The sequence below is a fragment of the Dermacentor andersoni genome, chromosome 7, assembly GCF_023375885.2.
Source record: "Dermacentor andersoni chromosome 7, qqDerAnde1_hic_scaffold, whole genome shotgun sequence".
NCBI classification, from domain to species: domain Eukaryota; kingdom Metazoa; phylum Arthropoda; class Arachnida; order Ixodida; family Ixodidae; genus Dermacentor; species Dermacentor andersoni.
The window spans coordinates 91,587,653-91,611,936 of NC_092820.1; the positions used below are offsets into that span (position 1 = coordinate 91,587,653).

At 49.1% G+C, this 24,284-nt stretch overlaps 1 protein-coding gene across 1 annotated transcript in view; it reads left to right on the forward strand.

Annotated features, from left to right (window-relative positions):
- The window catches only part of dysf (neuronal PAS domain protein dysfusion), a 167,807-nt gene that overhangs the window by 49,643 nt on the left and 93,880 nt on the right, over positions 1-24,284 (forward strand). Inside the window, exon 2 of the mRNA XM_050181366.3 lies at positions 4,962-5,146. Coding sequence (XP_050037323.1) covers positions 4,962-5,146 — 185 coding nt within the window. The remainder of the gene's footprint in view (positions 1-4,961; positions 5,147-24,284) is intronic.

Genomic DNA, 24,284 nt, shown 5'->3' on the forward strand with positions numbered 1-24,284 from the left:
ATCTGGCAGACGATGGAAAGAAACCCTGAATACAGGAAAACACAATCGCATTTCGTCGCTCGCGATGGAAAGAACAGAAGAACAAGAAGGAGCAGAAGATACAGCGTGCGCAGCGAGCAGACGACGCGCGCTGAGCGCACCTTCTTTTGGTTTCGGAAACGTTTATCGCGTCGTGCGCGAAAGAAAAAAAAAAGGGGCGAAATAGAAAAATATGACTAAACTCGGGCGAGAGGCACGCTCACGCGTTCGTGATCCGGATGATGGTGGCATCGGTCTTCCACGCTCGAGCAGAAGTGTGGCTACGGTGTCCTGTATGTGCGAGCCAGGAAAAAAAAGCAGAATAAGAAAAATGTAACGGACGACAAAATAGGAATGTAGCAGAAGAAAAAAAGAAGAGTTGTGTAGCAGAAGACATTCAGAAGCGAGGCGAGGAGCAAATGCAGAACAAAACGATGCACCGCATTCGTCCTAGCCGTCGTCTGTGTCGGCCTGTTCGCGCCTCGCGTGTCGTCTGCACAAGGTAGGCCTCCCTCTCCCATATAAATGCTCGCACCGCCGCGGCTGTTTATGCTCTTGCTACCACGCGTACGCGCAGGCGCGCACTCGCTTAGCAGACGATATAGCGAGCTGTCGTTGTTCACGACCAAGTGATAACGGTTGGCGCTTCGTGCACTACGCGCATTACGTCGGTCACGTGCGCGGCGTTACGTCGTCGCCGATCGTTCCTTTTTGTGCCTTTTGGTTCTTCCCCTCGGAGGCGACGGAATCTTTGAATTCATCGCTCGGAGGAGAGAGGAAGTTGTACTCTGAGATGTTCAAGAGGGATTTTAACGGAACGACAAAAAGAAGTGTGGGAGCTAAACCCCCCTCCCGCCCCGGAAAAAAAAAGTGAGAGGAGGAGGGAGCCGAACGGAAGCGAGACGTCCATTTTGTACCAGGTCGCTCCGAGACGCCCATTCTTTCGTCGGGTTCGCGGGTCTTTTGTGGTACGTCGTAGTCGTATACGCGTATCGCGCCTGTGGCCAGTTCCGCCTCGTGCTCGTTGTCTTTTCTTCAATCTCTTTTTCTCTTTTTTTTTTCTATTTTCACTCTTCTCTGTGTCTTGGACGCGACGTGCTCATAAAAGGTTCAAGACGCAACGCGACAAAGGAACTGCTAATGGAGGCAATTCGACCGGCTGCAACCGGATGTTGCCTACGGAGGCCATGGCAGGGCAGTACTTTCCTTAACGGTGTCATGTCAGCATATTGCTGTCGGAACTCTTTAAAGTCCAATTTGGCGCACGATGCATTCCTTCAATGTGCATAACGCACGTGCGTAAGGATTCGTTCAAGTAGTGGAACGTTCACCGATTTAGCTGGAGTATAACCATAAGTTGAATACGCAAATACTGCAGTTGCTAGGAGAGAGGAACTAAATGTTACTTTATTTTGATGTGTCATGGAGGGAGGTGGGTCCCCGTTACGATTAGAGCCTTCAGTCCAAGGCCCCAACGGCAGTGGCATGCACTTACCGTTCTGGCGATTCGCTGATCCTCCAATGCCGAGCTGGTCAGCACCATCTCCAACTGCTCGTGCGTTGCGTTTCGGTTGGGGGAGTTATTAGGAATCTTTCGGCTGGCCCATTGTGTCGTGGCATAGGGTAGCTCGCTCTGTACAGAAATGAGAAAGGGGTTGATAAAGGGTGGGGTACAGCTCATGGAGGAGCGTTAGGTGAGGATAGGTGTTGGTCTGGAGTCGCCTCCATGCCGTGCCTTCAGCTCTGGTGAGGTATGGGTGCAGTGGCGGAATTGTTCCTCTCTAAAGGTGGTAGTGCTGTATTATTTCGTAGTAAGTGTGTAGTGCTCGTGGACTGGGGTATTCTGGCGTCTCTCGGAGGGCCCGGTTGCAGTGGCCTCAGGCTATCGTGTGTGCACGGTGGTTTTCGCTGACGGCTTCGTGTCCCGTTGTCCACGTTATAGCGGTGCGGGGTATTTCGTTGAGGGGGTTTAGAATATCGCATGCCACTTTATGTAGATGGCCGTTCGCGTAGGCTCGACACGCTGACTGACAATCCGTAAGAATGTACATTTCCTCATCATGCCTCGATGCCGAGATGGCGAGGGCAATGGCGGCCTCTTCTGCTGCGGTGACGTTCTGCGTACGAACGCAGGCGGATACCAGTTCCTCCTGTCTGTGTCCTACGACGCTGATTACCATGCCCACCTCACTCGGTTACTTGGCTGCATCGGTCCGGCGAGCAGTGGAGAGAGTGCCGTATCATCTTTCTATTGCTTTGGCTCGTGCTTTTCTCCTGTCCAAGTGATATTCCGAGTGCATGTTACGCAGAACAGGGGACACCATTATTTGCTTATGTAGGGATATGAGGAGTTCTTCTTCACTGTTGGTTTTCGCGCCACGGGGTATTGCAATCTTCAAAGAGTTGTTCTGCCTGTTCTGCTGAGGTTGAGGCGTGTGATTTGCGCCTGACGGTAAGCTTCAATTAGTTCTTCTCAAGTGCTGTGGATGCCCAGGGATAGAAGTTTCGTTGTTCCCGTGCCAGGAGAAAGGCCGAGGGCTTGTTGGTACGCTTTTTATAATAATACCCTTATTTGGGCGTTTTCTGTTGATGTTAGGTGGAGATAAGGTATCGCGTATGTGACTCTACTGAAGATAAGGGCCTGAATAAAGCGTAGTAGGTCTTCTTCGAAGAAGAAAGTGTTCGTCACCTTTACGCAAGTCCATGTTTGTCACATTATGAAGAAAATCACCTGTCTCAATTCCAATTTCCCGGTGAAGTGCTTCAAATCTTGAAGTCAAACTTAATACGTTTCATTTAATCATTGAATAAAATATGATCTTCCACTGACGGATAAAAAAAAATAAATTTTGCTGTGCCCGCGTGAAAACACTGTACACGATCAACTCTGCGATTCCCAACATTCTCTTGTCATGATACGTCATGCGAATATGTTTTTTATTGGGGATACCATATAGGGTGACGGCATATGGAAGTCAAAGGACATGTGGGTTGGTTTAATAATGTGTCAATTGAAATTTGATTATTTGCCAGTCAAATTTCGCCTGTTATATATAGAGGCGCTAGCTTTGACGAGAGAGAGAGATATGCAAATGAGAGAAAGGCAGGGAGGTTAACCAGACTTAAAACCTCCGGTTTGCTACCCTGCACTAGGGGAAGGGAAAGGGGAAGTAAAGACGGAAAGAAGAGCGTGACAAAAATAAAAGCGTGAGAAAAAAAATATGAAAAGGGATGAAATGGGGTCATTATAGTCTTTCTAATAGGCCGCTGTCACGTAGAAAAGTCAACAAAGCCTTGACCGACTTTTGCTGCGACGACAGTTCACGTCGGCATTCCAAAACTGACTGTTCTGAAAGTGGCCTGTCGTCAAGGCGTGCCAACGTGGTCGCTAGTGACAGCCGGTGCGCGCTGTACTGAGGACAGCTTTGACGAGAAACTACCTGTGTTTATGTGGCTCACAACTTAGCAGGCTACTCCAAACGATGGGTGAGGCGTGGTGGTGAAAACGATGATCACTAATATAAACGGGCGATTCCTACACACACGAAGACAAACGCACCACATAATAAAGTAAATTTACTGAGCAATTCATCTTCACCTGCCCGATAGCATTCTTACGACAGCAGCAACTCGTCTAGTATGAGACGTCTTTTCGTGCAACGACATGGCAGGACAAGGCTCTCGTTTATCAACGTAGCAGAAAAAAAAGAAAAAAAAAAGAAACGAGAGAAAAAAAACCGATACATTGTCAGTAGTTAAAAATGTTCAATAGCCCTAAATACATAACAACATGGCAGGTGAAATGCAACAAGTGCGTTCAAACCCTGCATGCATGAAAGTAATCATTCATCAAGCGAGAACGGGATTTAAAGTTCGGTCTCTTGGGCCTGTCACAATTGCATTTCGTCCAGTGACAACTGCGAGTAATGGAGAGGACACAGACACGCAAGGTAGCAATTCATTATCTGCACAAGGAAGTGATGTCCCCAAATGTGTAGCACATTATATATACACCGCATTTCCTCGAATATTAGCCCACACGTTCTGTCGAAAGTATCCCAGACGAGACATTGTAGGCGGATTGGACTATACGGTTTGAGGGACAACGTATACGCGGTTATGGAATTACAGAACTTAGTTGGAAGTACTTGACATCAACTTTAGGGAAGCGTTTAAGAGACGACTTCACAGGCACTGTGTACTGAGTGGTTGCTGGGAAAAGAGGACTAGGCGAACCAGACCGCTTCCAGTACTCATACGCTTCAGTGACCGTAGCCGTATTACCTGCATGTCCGATGATTTCGCGAGCTTTCCGCGTATGAGAAGGTTTTCGAACGCGATGAACGTCACATCAGTGCACTGCGTCAGAACGAAGGCGACGAAGAACTTGAGTGACCAAATTGCACGCAAGAACAATGAACTAGCCCGGGTCTTTAAGTTATACTGACCTGTGCCATTGTTTATGGGGCCTGAGACCTCTGATGCTTTTTCCTACTCTCGGTTCTCGTTGTTTTATTCAAGCAGACCGATGGTTGCACGTTCTCCGCATTTTGTAACCCGTTCAACTTTACTCCTTCCTCGTGATATCAACAATATCATCGAGTTACGATAAGATGAGTCAATTTCCAGGCGCTGAACGGATGCGCTTGACACGTGCAGTACAGCTCTAAAGCGAGACTCATTTATCGCGTAGCGAAGTAAAAAATGGGCCGAGAACGGAGTTCGCCGCGAAAGCGTGATGACGATAACGATGATCGCCACTTCTTCGGTAATTTAAACCTATTTCCATTTTTCTTTTCTTTTTAAGTCTCGCCGATGTTTCCGCATGTCGGCCTACATTTTCCGACTCGTGATTTCTGCTCGAGAGGTCTGATCGGTTGTGAACACCCGCACCAAACCTAACCGGGTCTTGGGTGTCCCCCTCTGTTTTCCGTCTGGTGCAGCAGCTTCGAGGCGAACAAGTCCACCAAGGGGGCGTCCAAGCTTCGCCGGGACCTGATCAACGCGGAGATCTCGAACCTGCGCGACCTGCTGCCCCTGCCGTCGTCGACGCGGCAGCGGTTGTCGCAGCTGCAGCTCATGGCACTCGTGTGCGTGTACGTGCGAAAGGCCAACTACTTCCAGCACAGTAAGTCACGTGTCCGCTCCGCGCATTTGTGTCCGTCCCTGTGTGCACCCTGTCCGCCAAAGCTGGGCGTGTCGGGGCTTACTCGTATAGCGATAGGTCTACAGCTTCTACCCTTAACGATCGTCTGTCCTGGATTTTCTGCAGTGTGAAGAACTGGCGCACCTTTTTTGTGTTTGTGTGTGTGTGGTTTCGTCTTGTATGAAAGTTAACTATCTGCTCTTAAAAAGTGTAGCGTGTAGCGAGGCACCGCTTAGCCATATGTCAGTGAAACAAAATATGGTATGACGTGCTGTGTAGAAGGCCAGTATTAGTTTGTTTATCCCATCTGTTAATTTATGTAACTCGCTCAGTTGTTGAATGCAAATATTTATTGTGTGCTTCCCGCTCCCGATTACTGCTAACCTTGATACATGGTTGTCGTAATGGCAGTAGCGCCACGAAACATCATTATAGCGGGTTAACTACGCGAAGGCCATAGGTCGACTGCGTTGTGCAATAACTGCGGCCCAGTTTGCTGGTACAAGGCCGATACGTCCGGAAACATTAATTCAACCGGTAACACTAGAAAGGTGAGTTTATTAAACTGTGAGATTCACCGCATCACGAAGCGACTGCGGTTCGCCGAAGCGAAAAAAAAAAAAAAAACACTTGAGAGAACGGCGAGAGGCGGCACCTACGTATACGCCGGTAGCATACTCGGACCTTCGCCGATAAGTCATCCGATTAAAATTTTATTTCGCAGTTAGCTTCAACCATCGAATTCCCGAGAGAAAAATAAAACGGGAGCATCGACGCCAGTCAACACTGGAAGAGATTAGCGCGTCACTTGATGTATTGCAGCCCGTCTGTACAAACGCTGCCTGAACGTATTTGCACACGACGCGACACGGCTTCCACGAACCGGAGTTCCTCGCAGATGCTGCCATGGCGAGACTATCGCGGGCGCTGCTTGTTGCTGCTGCTGCTGTGGTCGGCGGCGTAAACTAGATTTGAATTATGTGCCGGCGCGCCAGCGAACGAGAGAGGAGGCCCAGAACAGGGCAGCGCAGCGGCAGGGAGAAAAAAAAAACTCGACGTATATACTCGCCCCAATGCGAAGGGTTGAAAAAAGCGGCTGGGGTCCTGTTCCGAGTATTTGCGTGCAGCGGCATCGCAGCCAGGCTGCAGCCGGGGTCAGTCCGAGAGGACGAGTGTGATAGAATTCGCGCACTCTGCACAAATGGACCGTTCTGTGCGACCATGTTGTTTTTTGTGTGTTTGTGTGGCATCTGCAAATGTGTAATTGAATATTGAAAAAGAAAAGGAACGCATGCAGCGGCAACGCACGAAGAAGATGATCCCAACAAGTGTCCATCTGACGTCACGTAGTCGATTGTGTCAGTGTCATTTTTTGTTCATAACCAATAATTTTCTTCGGGCATCCTGACCGGACTACGCGAGAAATCCGGAAGGCATATCATATCACCGAAAGTAGTGCTCTATGCGTAAACTAAATAACCTCGTCATTTCGTGACAGAGAGTTGAACTACACTCATCACAGTTCGACAGAGTCCTTTCATGTTTTGTTTAAGTTTAGCTCTTCTTGATGAACGCTTCTTTGTGTCATTTCGTTTGTGTCTATATTCGTCCCCGCGCTCAAGTTTTTTTCTTTTTTTTTTCAATAATGGAACACCAACTTGGCAAACCCAACCTATTGAGCTGTAATTGAGCGTGCTGCTCCCATCAGAAGCAATTAGCGGGTGTTAAGACAACATGATTGCGAAATAATTAATGCTTTGGAAACGGGCGCTTTTTGTTTTCACTCAACGTAATATGCTTTGTACGTTGAGTCCCGGTTAGTTCTGAAACAAGGCGCGTATTCACAAAGAACTTCTTAAGCTATATTGTTCGTAAGGGCAAACGCTAGCCAATCGCGATGTTCGACATATCATTAGCGAAGGCGACTGGCCAAGGAATAATAGCGCTTATTAAACGAAACCTTGGTGAATTCTTTCTCAGATGAACACGTTCCTGCAGCACAGACTTGCACAAACTGTTCCTGGTGTAATGAGAGGAGATAGGCTTTTCATTTGAAGCCTGCTGTCAGTGAATGATTTCGCTGCGAGAAGTTACTGCTTTGCACAGTTCAGAGGCTGATAGCAGTCCTAGCAGCTCAAGATATCTCACAAATATAAAGCTTTTGTACGAAATTAACATTCGACTGCGAAATTGCTTGTCAGGACTCTGTCACTTCTCAAGAGCTAATGTATATCGCACGAGTTATGGTTGAAGTTGAAGTTTAAGCTTATTAAAAATTGGAAAAGTACACAGGAAATATTGTACAGGACGTCTGAATCCCTAGCACAAGGCTAGTTGGGATCCATACTAGTTATAATTCACAATCATAACGGCAACTTCAATATAACTGCAATATATTCTTTCGTTGGTGTGTACAGCTGGTGCGAGACGACGCGTCCTCCGAGAGTTGTGTACTGCACATAACTAGCAGGGACGCCGGGCTCGGGCTCGAGCGGTGCGTTCCCGCCGCAAAGCCGTTTGGGAAAATTTGCGCGCGAAAAACAGCTGCTCCTCTGAGCGGAACATTTGCCTGCAAGGCTCGCCACAGCTGCGTAGATGGGAGCTCCTCAAGACAGCTTTCTCAACACACGCCGAGACCCACGCAGCAACAAGGCCAAGAACAGTGCGATTTATTATCATAAATAATTCTGAGGAAGTTTAACAAACAGCGGGCCAAAAGTTAGAAGGTGGTATATGGCTCCGCTGTTTAATGAGAGCCCAAGTCAAGTCTAAAGTGGACGTATGCGTTCTGCCATAGACGGTAGCCTTTGGGTACGCTGTGAGATCTTTGTGACGGCTGTCTTCAAACGTGCTTTTGGGACCTTTCTTTCTCTGCCCTTTGCTATGTCTTTCCTCCTCAGCCTGACTTTATGACGTGACAATTCTGGCCTAAATAATTTGCCCACTTGAGATGACTTACCTCCGTTTCCCATTCGAATAGGTGTGTGTGTGTGCGTGTGCGTGTGCGTGCGTGTGCTTGCGTGCGTGTGTGTGTGTGTGTGTGCGTGTGCGTGTGCGTGTGCGTGTGCGTGCGTGTGTGTGTGTGTGTGTGTGTGTGTGTGTGTGTGTGTGTGTGTGCGTGTGTGTGTGTGTGTGTGTGTGTGTGTGTGTGTGTGTGTGTGTGTGTGTGTGTGTGTGTAACATAGATTCCAAGAGACGATGTTCCAGTAGTGAGTGGCAGTATACACGCAATGCTTCGTATACAGAACCGACTCTCGCACGAAATACTCTTGACACACAGAGCGCGATGAAAATCAAGCATTACCCTCACAGAAATAGGAGCGTTGGTTGGCACACTGCGCAGCCATAGCAAACCTTGTCCGGATTTAAAAAAAAAAAAATTGAAATTACCTTATTATGTTTTTGCCGCTGTTCTCGTTTTGCTGTTATGCGCATACTTGCTTTAGAAAGGCACGTTCGGGCAGTGCATGAAATGCCCGCGCCCTGTTGCATCACGCTATCGCGATGTCTTCTTCCGCGTGCAGGATGCTCTAGAAACATGAAACTCTCGAAGATCTTTTTTTTTTTTACGACTTCGGGCATGACCAAGAATAACGTTCATGGCAACCACGCTTCGAGAATGGCTCGCGAGTGCAGTTTGTGTAAGTTATGTTACTTGCATGTACGCGCGTTCATAGGAAGTGGCCAACCTAGTGCTGGGCTCCTGTATACGTATGATTTCACTAAAGGTGTCTTTTTCAGCCAAATTTAGCAAGACGACGGGCTGACGTAATGCACCTATGTCTGCTTGAGTGACGTAGGCTTCACAAAACGTTTAGCAAAATGTAGAAAAGAGGAATAAGAAAAAATAGCAGTGTTATATCGCGTGAACGTTTTGGTGACACGTGGTTTTTTTATTCATACTAGGGCCTTTCGGTCCGCAAGAGACATCAAAGTTGGTAGCCCTAAGCAGGTAACAACGGAAATCCGCTCAATCGAAGAACTTGAGTAGCTGTTGGCGTGGTGCTTCTCAACGAGCCAAGCGATAGCGTTCTCAGCTCTAACACTAACGCGCGTTCAAAGCCATCACCAGGAAGTCACAAGAATGTAAGATTGTACAGTACAGGTGATGTTTTCCAGAACAAAGGGTTCAAACTGAACGTATTAACCGCTCCGAGGTGAGCGCCATCTGTGTCCCTGCACCCTTCCGTCGGTATTGCGAAATCATCAGTCAGATTGGACGTCGCGTTGCCACGTAATATAACGTGGTGTCCTTGAAACAACAACAAAGCCAGAGAAATGCAGTTCAGCCTGGTACAGAATTGAGCAGCGGTGTTCAAATTCCAGCACTGCGACTTATAAGGTCGCCTATAGATCAACGGAAACGGTGAAGGCCTCCTTCAGCCCCTGTCTAGACTGATTCAAAATAAGCGATCACGTAGATAAGTTCCAGCCTGACGCGTGTAGTTAGTCCCATCAATACATCGCCACCAAGGTTGACATAGACGCATCGATTTCGGCGCGAACAAGGCGCCCTTCTTTTATCCGTGTCCTCTGCCTCGCTTCTCACTGCACCTTTCATAGCACGACTTCTTTGGTTGATACATTTATTGCACTCTGTGCGAAAGAAAGGGAAAGTTGCTTCCCTCGCGTTTCTCACCGCAGATCCTCAAGATACGGGCTTCTGCTCCCCAAGAAACAACGTTCGTTGTTGTCTGTTACGCAAGCGGTCAGCGAGACGGCTTCACCGTGCTCGCATTCCTTTGCCAACAGCAGCTGTCCATAGAACACCTGTTGTCCGCCAGAGCACGCCGACAACAAGCGACTCAGAGGCCATACACACAGACTTCACAATCAACCTACTTCTTCGCGGGAGATCGGGAACAATGCGAAAGGCTGGCAAAAACTAATGCCGGAACGGCGGCGGGCGCATTACACAGCCCTCAAGACATGGTCGCTCCGCAGTTGAGGCGGTGCGCGATTCTCGTTGGCAACGTGTGATTGATGACGCAGTTTGCCTTCGTTTTGTGAGCACTACTGCTGCAACAGCGAGACGACGACTTCGTCCGAGTAGATAGCAAAAAAAAAAAAAAAAAAAAGAAGTGTAGAGCACGAGCGCGCATGCGCCGGAGAACCGTGAGAACCGGTGGGAGGCACCGTTTTGCGCTGGGCGTGTGTTATGCGCGCGCGCCCTCAGCTTCAAGCAGGAGACGATTGGCTGTAATCGCCGTTGATAAGCCTGCTCTCTTCTATGGCTTTTTTCTTTCCCGCTTTCTCTCCCTGACGTACGCATTGCAACAGCCTACAGCGAGCGCGATATAGCGATTTCCATTTCGTCGGTAGCGCTGGTCTCATTAGCGCCGTCTGGTCGCTCGTGTATATACACCAACTCCGATCAGTTTTTTCGTCTGTCACGGCTGCGTGCAAAAAGAAATCGTCTGCTACCAGCGGATTACGCCTGCTATGCGGGAACGCGATCCCTCGGGCGTAGAGACCCACGAAGTATATTCATAAGAAAACGAGCACGGAGGCATAATGAAGCCTGAACGACTGTTCCCTTGTCGGCGTATCATGCTTGTGCATCTAATCGCCTGGTTTGACGGCTCGCTTACTCAGATGTTCACGAGCCGTTGGGTACAGAAGGTGGTTATTAGGACGACCGCGTACGAGGCTACGCAAACAACTTACATTCATTAGTGCGCTATAGCCGAACTGTGTTCTCCACTGATCTCGTTGCGGCAGCTATACAAGTAATCTCGTAGGATGGGGTGGAAGCCAATCGTTTTACCGGATAAGATGTGAATGTTGTTGTACAATGAAAGACGACTGGCCAGATTTTTTGTTGGCGCAACAGTAGTCACTCTTTGTGCTTAAGCTTCCGTCGGTGCAGCCAAAAGCGACATTTCTTAGGACGTAATTATAGGCGTCTGTCAAAGTGTTGTATTCATGGTCGAAATACTTTGGGCCTCTTTTGGGGCAGCTAGTGCGCGTCGTTGCATTGGAAAACGACCACAATAAATTTGGAACTCGGTCATCCAAAAAGAAGCGTTCAAGTTAACTTGAGCACAATGTGTGTTGTCGCGTTGCAAATATATACAAGTGCTTTTCAATAAACAGAGCTTAGTGCAGATGTGGCTACGTCTTGCGTGTATAAGCGCAGTTCGAGGTTCTTCACTTTTAAGCCTCCATGTCGCCGAGTCACTCAGAATGCGATTCAACAGTGCAACAGGGGCAAAAAAAGAAAAAAAAAAAAACAAAGAATAGGACGCTGATTGGCAGTCGGAGAGTCTCACTCAGATCCGCATATATGCACTTGGATCGGGTTTATTCTTGTTCCTGTGTGAGGAGGCTCGGCGGAACTCTTCGAGCTCTTTTTTCGAGCTCGTAATGCACGGGAAAGCAATAAACCAGGCATACGTCTTTTCTCAAGCTGGCAATGAAGAGCTCGCCGATCGTTAACCCTGAAGAAACAATGGGCCATGTCGTAAGAGACCCCCAGGTTGCTTTTGAGTTCTTCCTTTTCTCGGTTGATCTGAGCTCGTAAAACCGCTTCGCATCCTTCCATGCCTTGGAAGAAGTTCCAGCAAAGCAAAACAAAGCCGTACCGTCGCACTGCGTCCCCTCAGCGTCGAAAGTATATAGGAAAGAAAGCTAGTCTGGCACGGTAGAAAAGTACAAACTCTATACCTTCCCTACACGACAAAGCCAAAATCCCTGGGGAAAGACAACGCGGAATCAAGTTATCGCCATAGTGTTCGTTGTCTATAAAGAAAAGAAAAAAAAGTTTTGTACAAAACGCAAGTAAGAAGGTCGCGAGGCTTCAACGAGGTACTGTCCGTGTTCTGCAAGAAACTAGAGAAACATATAAACAAACAGAAAGAAGCAGACAAAGATACATGAGCAAGGAAAGCGTACAAGAAAACATGAAGAAATGGCAACGCGCAAGCCAAGCTTAGATATAGCCCCCTCCCCCACTTCAAAGTGATGCAGAACAATGTGAAAAAAGTCAAAAGAAAGAAAGAAAGAAAGAGCAGAAAATGACGAAATACAAGTGGAAAGCAAAAAACTGTAGAAAAGCAGGTGGCAGATGCTAGATTTGGCCAAAGAATGGTCCGCCGCATTCCTTGGGAGGTCCTGCGAAAGATCGCCCCCTTCTGAGGCGTTAATACGAGGCGCTGCCTTCTCACACCTCTTCAGAGAGAGCAGCGCCCCCCGGACAACAATGGCGGCGTCGGCGTCGGAGGCGTTGGATTGCAGACGACCACGCCGCCGCGCGCGTAGCAGACGACGTCCGTCCGATCGTTAGGCCTAAGGAGGGTGCGAAGAAGCGCTCGCTTCTTTGCCCCTTAATGGTTGCCCGTGTCGTCGACTGCAACATCAGCGGGAGACGGGCGAAGAAGTCGAGGGGGTCGGTCAGCGTTGGGTGCCGGCGGCGGTGCATTCTTATACGCCGCGTGGTGTATACGCGCGCTCCTTCCATACGGCACACGCGCACATACGCGTCGCGTATATGTTCGCGGCCCGTGCCGCCGCCGCCGCTTCGCAATAATCTGCGTCCGCCTAGCTGCGTCGTCGCGGTGATGTTGAAGGCGCAGTGAAATGGCGCCGAGTCGGCAGTCATGTGTGTGCTTGCGCGAATTTGACGCTGCGAAAGCAAAAAGAAAAAATAAAGTAAAAGAAAGCGATTGAAGACAGTCGCGCAGAGTTTCATCAAACGTACAACACAGCGCCACACCGCAACGCTGTGAAGTCTTTGGGGGAAAAATGAAAATGGATAAAAAAGAAGCAGAGAGAGACAAAGAACGAAGTTCCATTCTTTTTTGGCTGGAAACACTTGGTAGATTTCGTTCGCGAGGCTTACACAATGCGTGTGACACGGGAGAAGTACGCAGCGCGAAATATTGTGTAGAAGTTATAGAACTGTGTATCATTGTCTAATTCAAGGCGGTACCGATACGCGGTATGCACCAGCCGAGATATTCTGCCGCATGGGACATTTCGAGGCTAATCTTATACGAACTGTGCTGATTCTGTGCCCTATGAACATGCTGGAGTACTCTTCTGCTTAGCTAAGCGAAAAGGCGAGGGTAAATGCTGATGTTTCATTTTCTCTGCCACCTATGATTACGGCATGCATTTTCTTATAAAAAATATTACTAGAGGGTACTCTGACGCTAATCTCTACGGAATATGCGAGCATGGCGGTGCAACCATGCTATAGGAACGATGGGCAATGCATCGATTTGCTTAACCTCCGTCATTTTCGCTTCGGAAAGCTTGATGACTTTTAAAGTTGTATAACGTTCAACGAAATGTTGCGTTATAGATGTAACAATTCGAAATAATTACGCATGTCGTGGGATACTAAATGCCTTGATATGTTTAGCAAATTATGAAGCATTCGAAATTTAGTAGGATAAAGCCTAATAAACGTCACAGAACGTATAAAGCCGCAGACACGGATATTAGGCAAATGTATGCACTAAGCACCATTCCCACGGTAGCGTAACGGTGGCCACTCCAGGTGTTCCCTGTTTCAAACTGTGTAAAGGAGACTGTGGGTTGGTCTGCCTGCAAAAACGACACAGCGCTGTAGATGCACCGTGAACACTATGGGCAACCATGTGCTGAAACTTTGCGAGCCAAATGCATCACCGTAACACACAGTCTAGCAATCGGAGGAAACAGCTTTCAGTGGCACATGTACATCGATTGAACGTCAGCTGATTTACCGCTTATGTTGAGCCACTCATGACCAGCTCATGACTTTATCTGGAACCGGCCTCATAGAAAATAGGGGGACCATGCGCTCCTCGAAACGCACATGGCCATGGACAGAGCTTGACTGGGCGCATCGTTGATACAGATGCGCGTCCGTTATCGTTCAAAATGTCGTGCCATTTTCGTGGCCCCTTTCTGGACGGCGTAAGCGTATTTTGGTTGCACGCTCAAACTTCCGTAGCGCCTCCTGACCAGCGCTGGTTCCCTCCATATGCCTCGGCGGTGTATCAGAGACAGCGTTCTGCCTTCCGCTGCTTGCATTCATATGGGCGTACGTGTCCGCCCATATGAAATCCACGCCAATGAAATCCAGGATTCGACGGAAACCCATCTGGTCGGGAAAATTCATGGCGGGAGATATCGAGCGCCGATCAATTGTTGAAAACGAAAGACGTTACGGCCGTGCTACGAGGGCCCTGTTCATAATGAAGGGAACGAAGTGAAAGGTTGGTTATATAACGCTTCATGGCGTGACGTAAGCGTCGGGTGTTATATCGGGGGCAGACTGCCCGAGTTGCGATTGAGCGTGTGTGACGTCATCTGGGTATGAAGGGATTCCAGGTAAATCCTTGCCGTCTTGTTCTTTTCTTTTCGAATTAGCGCTATCTCAGTCGATGCCATAGCCCGTGGACACCGCGGGTTCATTCTGCGCGTGTGTTGCCAGGTGCTTGCCGTTGACATCGTAGTTGTGCTGCTTTAATCTTGTTCCGAAATCGCCCGTTTCACCCATTGCACACGTGATCACAACTAGCGCAAGGAATCGTGTACACTCTTTCGCGGAACTTCTCTTTCGCGAGCTTGTCTTTCACCGTCATCATTGCGTGTCTGAACTTGAGCGTAGGGACACATGTGCGACGTCGCCTTCGCAGGACCTAAAGATTCGGGACAGGCTTTCGCTTACGCCGGGTTCATATGGTAACGGAACCCCTTTTCCTTTTTCTCTTGTCGCTGGGGCTGTTGTGACTCTCGATAAGCTAAGCGATTTTCTAAAGTTTTGATACACGAACCGGGGAGGCCCGAAAACGACGCGTCACGGCGTCTGCCATCCAAATCAGCCGCTTTGTCCTCCGGGGTTGATCAGAGCTTTTCTGCTCGGCATACAAGTGAGGCGACCACCGACTTCTTGTAACACCTCGGGTGTACGGAACTGGAGTTGACGCGTACATGCCGGTGTGCGTATCCTCTCCGAATACGCCAAACGACAATCTATTACCGTCGCGTTTTACTAGGGTGTCTAGAAAAACTAAGCGGCCATCGGCTTCTTCCTCTGTCGTGAAGTGTATGGCCGGTCCTATGTGCTACTGAGATGAAAAAGAAATGCGCTCAAAGCCGCTTTCCTAATCACGGAGAAGCAATCATTCACATACCCGAGGAAGGTCCTTGGACGTGGTGTGAAGGTGGCGAGTGCGCGAGACTGTACTGACTCCACTGTCATGTTCGCTGCGTTGTCTGAAATCGAAGCATCCGGTCCATAGACCTGCTTAAAGATGTTCTTCTGGAACGTGAAATAGGTATTGCCCATGCAGAACTGCAGGAGTCTAATGAAGTCTGGAACGTCCATCGGTTTTCTTACCGGTAGAGTTGGGGCTCATTGCAGCGCATCAGTGGAAACCTTGACGGCGAGGTCTTCGTCTTGTCACGAGCCGCGTTGCCAGCGAGCTCGAGCACTCTCTTGGCACGCTCGTGAAAAGCGTGCCAACACGTCGTGCGCACGTCACAGAGTGCGCACCTATAGTACGCTGTATTAGTATACACAAGTGTTGCTGAGATGATGTGCGTATACTCTGGTATCATCTGTGAGCATCAAGCTAACGTTATCTGACATTTCACTGAGCACTGACTAATGGTGACGGAAAATCGCCGGCGTTATAACGAGGCCTACATAGGCAGACTCTTGCTCGCGCATAAGCTTTTCGAGGCGTTAATTTTACCCCCCTATATCGGCGTATGTGTAAGTTTTTCGGCCATTTTTTAGTTTCACTGGGAGTTCGTTGTCCCAGCTCCTGATCTTCATGCAAGAGTTCCTTCAGGCCGGCGTCCTCCTCTCTGTTTACCTATTTATTCATTTATTTATTTTTTGTTTCCTAGGGTGAGCCTTTTCGCATCTAGTTCTTTGATATTTTCGCTGCCGTGAAGCCACAGTAGACTAGCCCTGGGCGCTTCGCATTCTAGCTTTATTTCCTTCTCTTTTTGGTTTTCTTTCTTTTTTTTTCTTGCCTGACTTTCGCAACGCGTTCCTTTAATTCTCGCCGCATTTCTGCGCTCCAGTTTCAACGGTGCTTCCGCGAGACAGCGCTTAAGCTTGCCAGCGGAAAAAAAAAAGAAAAAAGAGAGAGAAGAATAAGAGTACAGTTCGTGGCTTGCAAATGCGCTTGCGGTAGCCTCATTTAGTTTGCCGCGAACAGCACACACGCACACGATCTGGCTCTCTCGCTTTCTTCGCATCTATCTGTTTGTTTGTTCTTTGGTTATTCGATATATAGGCGCTTTATTTACTTTATTTCGCCGCTACAGAGCAGGAAAAGTATTTCGGCAATCGCTCAGCGGGTGCACTATATAATGCCGCGTGGTACTCCCCCTCCCTCTCTCGTGCGAGGCAGAAGCGGGAAACGAAGATCGTGGTGCGCCCTGCGTACGTGTTGTCTTCGCAGGCTCTCCGCAGCTGCTGAATTGAGTGCATTCGGTTGTAATATATAGTGCCAGTTGTTTCTAAGTCAAGTAGGTGCGACGATATGCTCGGCTATGTGCAGGTATTTATGCGTTCAGACACTTCGACTGTCTTCATGTTCACAAAAACAAAAACAACCAATGTACTTAGTCAGCCTATGGAACGATTACAGGCGTTATTCTGCGAAACTTTTAGAGTGCTTGTATAGTTCAACTGTCAACAAGATGGCCCTTCACGCTTTGTCAACTAAGGTCTGCAAATATTCCCTTTGGAAGTATTTGATGCTCTCTAGAACAAAGGGAATGTATTTGTAACGGCTGTTGTCTATAAACTGTATAACGCCTTTATATAGTCTGGAGGAATGCAAATGCTGTCTGTAAGGGGCCAGTGATGGTCTGTACGTCTGTAAGCAATGTCTAGGCTGTTTGAATTTTTTTTCTTCTACGCCTAGAACTCTCGCTATTATGGTTTGTAAGCAGTAAAATACTTCAGTATATGAATATTTCAATATTTGTCCCTGATTTTCGATAGTTTTGCAGTGAGGGAACTGTAGTCTTTAAAAGACCATTGGTAAAATTCCCAAACCTTTCCGTACGTGGGAAATTTCTCATTGGTCGGTTGCCATCGCTGAAGGTCGATTGAGTGGCGGATCGTATTTATAATTAGGAACTGATTTAGCGTAAGGGCTACTTTGCGAAAGTAGACCCAGGTTTTAATTGGCCATGCAAACAGGATCCAGTAAGCATTACCCCATTATTCTACTTCTACGTTCTCTCATATTTTTCTTTCAGCTCAACGTTCATTCTTCTGAACAAACCGCCGACCTTGATCTGGTCCGGTCGGATAGACTAACTTTATTTCCTAAAAAAGTTGCAACAAAGCTTTTCCATTACAAAAAAAAGTGCGCTACCTTACATCTAACGGTATGGCGCCTTCATGCTAAGCTTGAGTGCAGGCTCCCTATGCAAAACAGTCCGCTCGGGATTGCATGGTTTGCACTCTCGTTGTAGCTAAAAATAAATTCAAATGACACCTCGACTATTGTATTTCCTCGGGCATGCAGCGATGTAAGCCTCCCAAATCTATGTTTCCCGGCACGATGCATATATGTAGACGATTCTGAAGAATAAAACTGTTGAACACTCCGTATAGGCAACGTCAGTGAAGCTTATGCACAGTCAATGCATCGTATGCATTTGGATGCATCCCGCTATATTTGAAAATACACGTAGCGGCATTTGAACATGAACAGTACTGCCTTAAATATTGTTTGTTCAGCAATCGTGTTGAACCTGTGAAGAAGCGGCCAACTAATTCCATGTACTTTCGAATTCCGGGCTTGTACGTGCCAAAGCCACTGCCTGTGTGTGTGTGTGTGTGTGTGTGTGTGTGTGTGTGTGTGTGTGTGTGTGTGTGTGTGTGTGTGTGTGTGTGTGTGTGTGTGTGTGTGTGTGTGTGTGTGTGTGTGTGTGTGTGTGTGTGTGTGTGTGTGTGTGTGTGTGTGTGTGTGTGTGTGTGTGTGTGTGTGTGTGTGTGTGTGTGTGTGTGTGTGTGTGTGTGTGTGTGTGTGTGTGTGTGTGTGTGTGTGTGTGTGTGTGTGTGTGTGTGTGTGTGTGTGTGTGAGAGAGAGAGAGAAACAAGCTTTATTGGTATGCTGGAAAAGTTAGCCTGGCAGTTCGCCTAACATGCCACTTCAGCTTCAGGTCCTGGGTGATTATTATCGTATATGCAGCGATAAACACTTAACGGCACATACAGTCATGTGACATTGAGGCTTGCCGTATAGAGAGGGCTGAGGAATAATTTTGACCCCCTAGCTTTTGTTATGTTTTTCTTTTGACGCGTGCAGCAAATGCACGGTGCTCGAGCATTTTACGCATTCCGCCCCTTTATGAATGCAGCCGCCGCCGCCGCCACGGGCATCGTACTCGCGACCTCGAGCTCCTCGGCGCAGCGCCATAGCCTCCATGGGCGATATACCGCGGCGCTTGATTTCGTACGCTCCCTGTAAAACTAAACAGAGCGCAGCAGTTACGACCAGAGAGGCGTCGATCGCGCGCGCTCTGCATCCGGCCTGACGTCTGTGTCCCGCGCCCCGTGTGATACATTCCGGCCGGTAACGAACGGGCACGTCGCAAATTGTCATGTTTTCTCTTCCTAGTACTAAATTGCCGCCGTTTACGAACCGTCTACGTATGCACACCACGCGCGCGCGCTCAGTACAGGCAGAGCGTCCCGTCTCCTACCCCCCCCCCTCCTACCCCCCGCTCTTCCACCTCCGTCCATGAGCTAGGATCACGGGCCATCGCGACGGGTGAATAATGGAGGACGAGTTTTTCTCTCGACGACGCTAATCCTCGCAGTCAGTGGTCGTCGCGGGGGTTGCTGCCCATCCTGCCGAACGCGCGCGCTCAGAAGCATTGGCGCGTGCTGTTTTGTTTCTTGCCTTCTTCTTGTTGCAAGCGCCTATCGAACGAATAAGAAAGTTCGAGAAACCGAGGGCAGGCTAAAAAAAAAAAAAAAAGCTACACAGGGGCAAGTCAAAGGCACTGGTGGTCTGTGTATACGCGCATGCGGCAATAGCACACGGTTCTTGACTCCACTAAAGAGTTAAGGGTTGTGTGTGTGTGTGTGTGTGGGAGGGGGGATAAAATAACGAAAATCCACATCCCGGATGAGAACGGCCAGAATAAGTAAGGTATGTTGAAGAAGTCGCGGAAACAGCCGCCATGCTCGCGCGAACACGAGGTCGACGGAAAGAAGGGTTCGACTATAGGAGACCGCTAAATTCAGCTTAAAAACGTAAACGGACAGAAAAAAGAGCCCGCCTTCTGCCTACAACCTCGAAAGAAAGAAAGAAAGGAACGCAACGACAGTAAAACACACCTAAGACCGTTTAGATAGCGCCAAGGGGTGCAAAGAGAGCGTGTTTCGACTGGCGTACGAGTCGGCGAGAAATCTTTTTCTTTTCTCTTCCAGTTGGGAAAGGGAATCCGTCCCCTCTCTCTCTCGCGCGCGCGCGCGGTCGAGTTCTCCGACGAGGCGAGCGGGGTGCTTAATCGGCCGTCCCACCGCGATCGGCTCGCGTACGCCCGTAATTTGTCGTCCTGACGGACGACCGCGCCGCTCCGAAGACGCGCGCGCTTTGTGCATACAGCACGCGCCGCGGTGCCCGCTGCTTTGGCGGCGAGCGGCCAGGCGGTGCACGTCTTTCAAATTCACATCGGCCTCTTGTCCGTGGGCGGGATACTTTCTCTCTCTATGTGCGGACTACGGCGCCTCTTGCGAGAAGAGGCCGCCGAAGCGGCACCCGTCCGCATGGCTGCGTTTGGCTCCGTGCCCCCACGCCGGCGGCTCTGTGTATACTTTGCGGGACATCGGCGGTGCCTGCCACTGCCGTCGCATTCGTTCTATAGTGCAAGGCACTTGAGGGTACTGGCGCGGCAAGGACCTGTGGGACAAAACTGTCGGCTCGTGGATTACGGGAGCGAATTGGGCGACCGTTCGCATAACTTACGTCGCGAGAGCGTCATCGGCGACTTGCCGCGGCAGTGAAGATTGGCTCGATACCACGCCGAGCGCTATCCAGAGTGTCAGAAGCCACAAAGCAGGGCACCGAGAAAACTTTTTTTTTTTTTTACTCAGTAAATGTTTTTTCGACACAGTCCTGAATTCCTGTTCGGCTTCGGTGTCTACAAAAAGAATACGTAAAGGAGGTTATCGGTATTTCGTCGTATAGATGTCAAGTGGAAGTTTCATCGACAGGTTCGACAGTAGTTGTAGTTGAGCTACCATGTAGCACTTGTAGTCGTATCGACACTTTTGCCGCCGAATGAGATAGCTGGAGATGAACCGATTTTGAAACGAAGTGCTAATGGTAAAGAAATTTTGTCCAGCAACGAGATTTCTCATCATATTAACTGCAGGAGTGACCACCTTTAGTAATCAAGAAGAGATTTATATCGCCTTTACCAAACAAGGACAATGAGGACGCAGCCAGGTGCAAAATTGTCTCCGGCAGCTGCAGTTCCCACACACGCACGCGCACGAACGCAAGCACGCACACACACACCTACGGGGTTCATGATGCAAAAGCAACACAGGGGCTGTTACAGAAATCCCACAGGGTGACATGCCACTCCCATTTGCTGATGCTCGCGTGAACAGCGTTACAAAGTGGCAATGCGGCTCGTAGGCGAACATGATCAACTTCCGCAGACACTACGCAAGGACATTCTGAAGAGAATTTGGCAACACGAGCGCGATCTGTACCCACACCAACTCTACTGAGCAGTGCTGAGCGACTGAATCGCGATACTCAGACAGCGTGGCGGCTGGCGCTTTTTGCGCCACCGGTGATCGTTGAGGAGGCCGAATGCAGTCACGATGCACCAAAAAGATTCTCGCTTTCACGTGACACAAAAGCGGATCATCTCAGTGTCACCAGCGCCCACCGGTGGCGCAAGAAAGTGCCGGCCGCCATGTATGTCCGAGTATCGCGTATCTATCGCTGATCACTAGACACCGCAGTCAACACAAGTTCGCCAACTAGCCCACCAAGACGTCGTACCTTCGAAATAACCCTCTGTTCAGAATCCCCGGCCGTACACGTTGCAGTTCCTTGCTCGACCCCTCCGTCGTACGCAGGCAGGTAGATGCGAGAGAATAAACGAGACAGAGAGAAAAAAGAAAGGCGCATTTTATACGCATGCCTTTCCAAAGTAAGGGCGGAGGCGTTTAGCGAAACGGCGCGGGCGGCGTAGCTCCCAGAGAAGAAGGTTCTCATTGTGGCCCGAAAGGCGGTCTCGCTCCCGTGCTGGCTGGCCCATGGTGTCTCTTTCATCCGGGCGTGGTGGTGCATCTGGCGGTCAGAGTCTTCCGCAAACGCCGGCCAGCGCGCGCCCTGCGTTTCTGCATGCCCAAGACAACGACGGCCACGTCGAGAGGACGAGGGCATCTTACTTTTCTGCCACTGGCTCGGTTCCGCAATGGCCGACGCTGGCATCAGCGCGGAGACAACAAAAACGGCCCGGCGACGTCCATCGGCCGCAACACTAAAAGGCGGTTGCGCAGTTGCCTGCAGTATTGCGGAAACGAGAAACCTAAAAAGGTGCCCTCGAGTCCCCCGTAAATTTCTGCCTCCGCCAGCGGACGTGATAATGGGTCAAGTTGTGGATCCGAACATGGAGACCAAAGCAATACCGTTTCAGACAGAATATGCATAGTAGTTACACAAAAAGTTTCGCGTCATAAGAACATTGCCTTCCTTATGACGTGCCATGCCAGACTGTTTTCCCCGCCATGGTGTACACCTCATAGAGGCAACGTAGCTTTAATGGATGCCACCTTTTTCTAGTTAAGGCTTCGAAAGTTTCTTTGTCATTAGTTGTCGCATACGTTAGGTGGGAAAACGGTACGATTAATGTTCCCGCGATACAATGGCTGAACATTTAAGAAGCCTTCAGACTACATATGTCTCCGAAGGCGTAGACACTACGAGTTACCAAAGCCAGGTGCCAAATTAAAGCGACAGTTCGACCATACGCTATACCCTTCGGCTCCTTGTGCACATCACCAAGCATGACTCTGTTGTCTGGGCCCGCGCCATGAGCAGACTATTCAGGGACGTTCAGAAATCACTCAGAAAATTAGGTCACTCTATGCTCAAATATATCATTTAAATAATGACTTTCATAAGTGTGAAGTTAGTCGCTCGCTCGTCTCGCGCACGTGCACCATTCTACCGATTCTTCGTCGTCTATATTTACTTTCAATTTGCGCCCCTGTTATGTTATAAATGCTTCTTTTCGATGTTGGCATAAGTTTCGAGAAAGACAGTCGCGTGCATCAAAAAGTCGTTGCGTCAGAGCTCGCAGACGCAGAAGTTCGCCACCAAATCTATTCGTCAATAGGATTATCTGTGTCGTGATAGGCCTACTTTCGGCATTCCATATCCACTTACTGACTGCTGCTGCCAGCATCTGGCGACGGACTGTCCCAGTACGGCCTGACGGTTGCTGAAGCCGTAAAGACGCTGCACGCTCTTAAAGGCATGGGGGATTGTCGCTTGCCAAAAAAAGGCAGGAAACCACTTCGCCTGTCACAAAGCGGTGTCATTAACTTTCTCGCCGTCAAATTGGCTCGGGGCACCGACGTCCAGTGCTTGCCTCGTGTCCTCTCATTCTGTGCTCGTCTTTCTTTTTTTCTTTTCTTTCGTTCTTTCATTGCTTATGCCTTAAATCTGAAATGCACGGTGGTTGCGTATGCGCCACAGAACCCTGTACGCAACTGATGGTGCGACGTGCAATGAGCTGTCACTGAAAATCCCGATGAGCCGTAGCTCTAAATACGGAGAGCTGGCTACCACGCCCGAAAGAAGGAGTGTGCGCGGGAAGCATAATACCCGGGCTGAAACCGTCACTGGCGGTGGCGGCTAATGACGGCGTGCCTTTCTTTACCCCGATGACCGGCGGCGGTGATAGCCTCCGTTTGTTCGCGATATTTCGGCGTTTTTTACCCTCCTATTTTCGTTGCTCAGGTTCGCCTCTCTGAGTGTAAAAAAAAAGTCTAATGTTACTGGTGCTCCATTTGTCCCGTAGCACTATTTACAGCCCTCGTCTTACGCAACCATGCAACGACATGGTTCGAGCGTCAACCTCAGTCCGACTTGCGCGGTATTGTGGCTTCTTAGCTTGAAATTCTGGCAGCGATTATAGTATTTCGTCTTTATACTACAGTGACGATAGGACAAAAACTCGCACTTGTGGTACGCGTCTCGTTATCGTGGCCGTTAGCTATGGTTAGCGACCACAGGCGCAGACGTTCACACAAGCACACACACACACAGACACGCAAGCTTGGAAGACAACAAATTATGCGGCTTATGGTAATATGTGGTGATCTTTCGTAGAGACTATGATCCAAAATCGTCTAGGCTCTGATGCCTTATGCATTAAGTATACTTCGCGCCGCCAAAAATAGCACGCAAACAAGGAGTATACCGACCTCTTACGGCATATTTATTAAACGACCAGGGGAAAATAATACCACGAAAAGCGACGTGGTGAAGCGCGGCCATTTGTCATCACTGGTGAACTTCACTGACGGAAGTGTATTGCTATAGTCACGTGTACGAATGCTAACTGCGTGTCGTACCCTGTTTAATCTCTCCCCACATGCAGCAGCCTCGGTCGGCTGTCGAACCGCGCTATCATTAACTTTCTTTCCGTCCTTTGCAGCCTGCACACAACCCCGAAAAAAAAAAACGAACTGGCCCGCGGTGGTGTGCGTATGTGGCATGCTTCTTCCATACGTGCGATGCTGTTACCAAAAACTGCGGTTGCCTTATGCTCAAAGCAAGCGTCCCTACCGCTCAGCCACAGGGCCTTCCGCACCACATGCATCGCCGTGCCCGTGCCATGTTTATGCATGCAGCGCCACATTTATCTTTTGCGGTGGCGAGACAAAAAAAAAAAAACGAGGAAAAGCAGCGACATTACAGACACGCGTTGCCGCCAAAAAAAAAAAAAAAAGGGGGGGGGGGGTCCTCGGCGCTGCATGTGTGTAGAACGGACCACCCTACCGACACTTGCCGCGGATGCCCGGGAATATGCGAGAAGGTCGCTAGCGGTGTTCGCAAAGGGCGCGAGTGAAAAGAACAAGAATGAATGGCAGCAACGACCCCGCATTTTG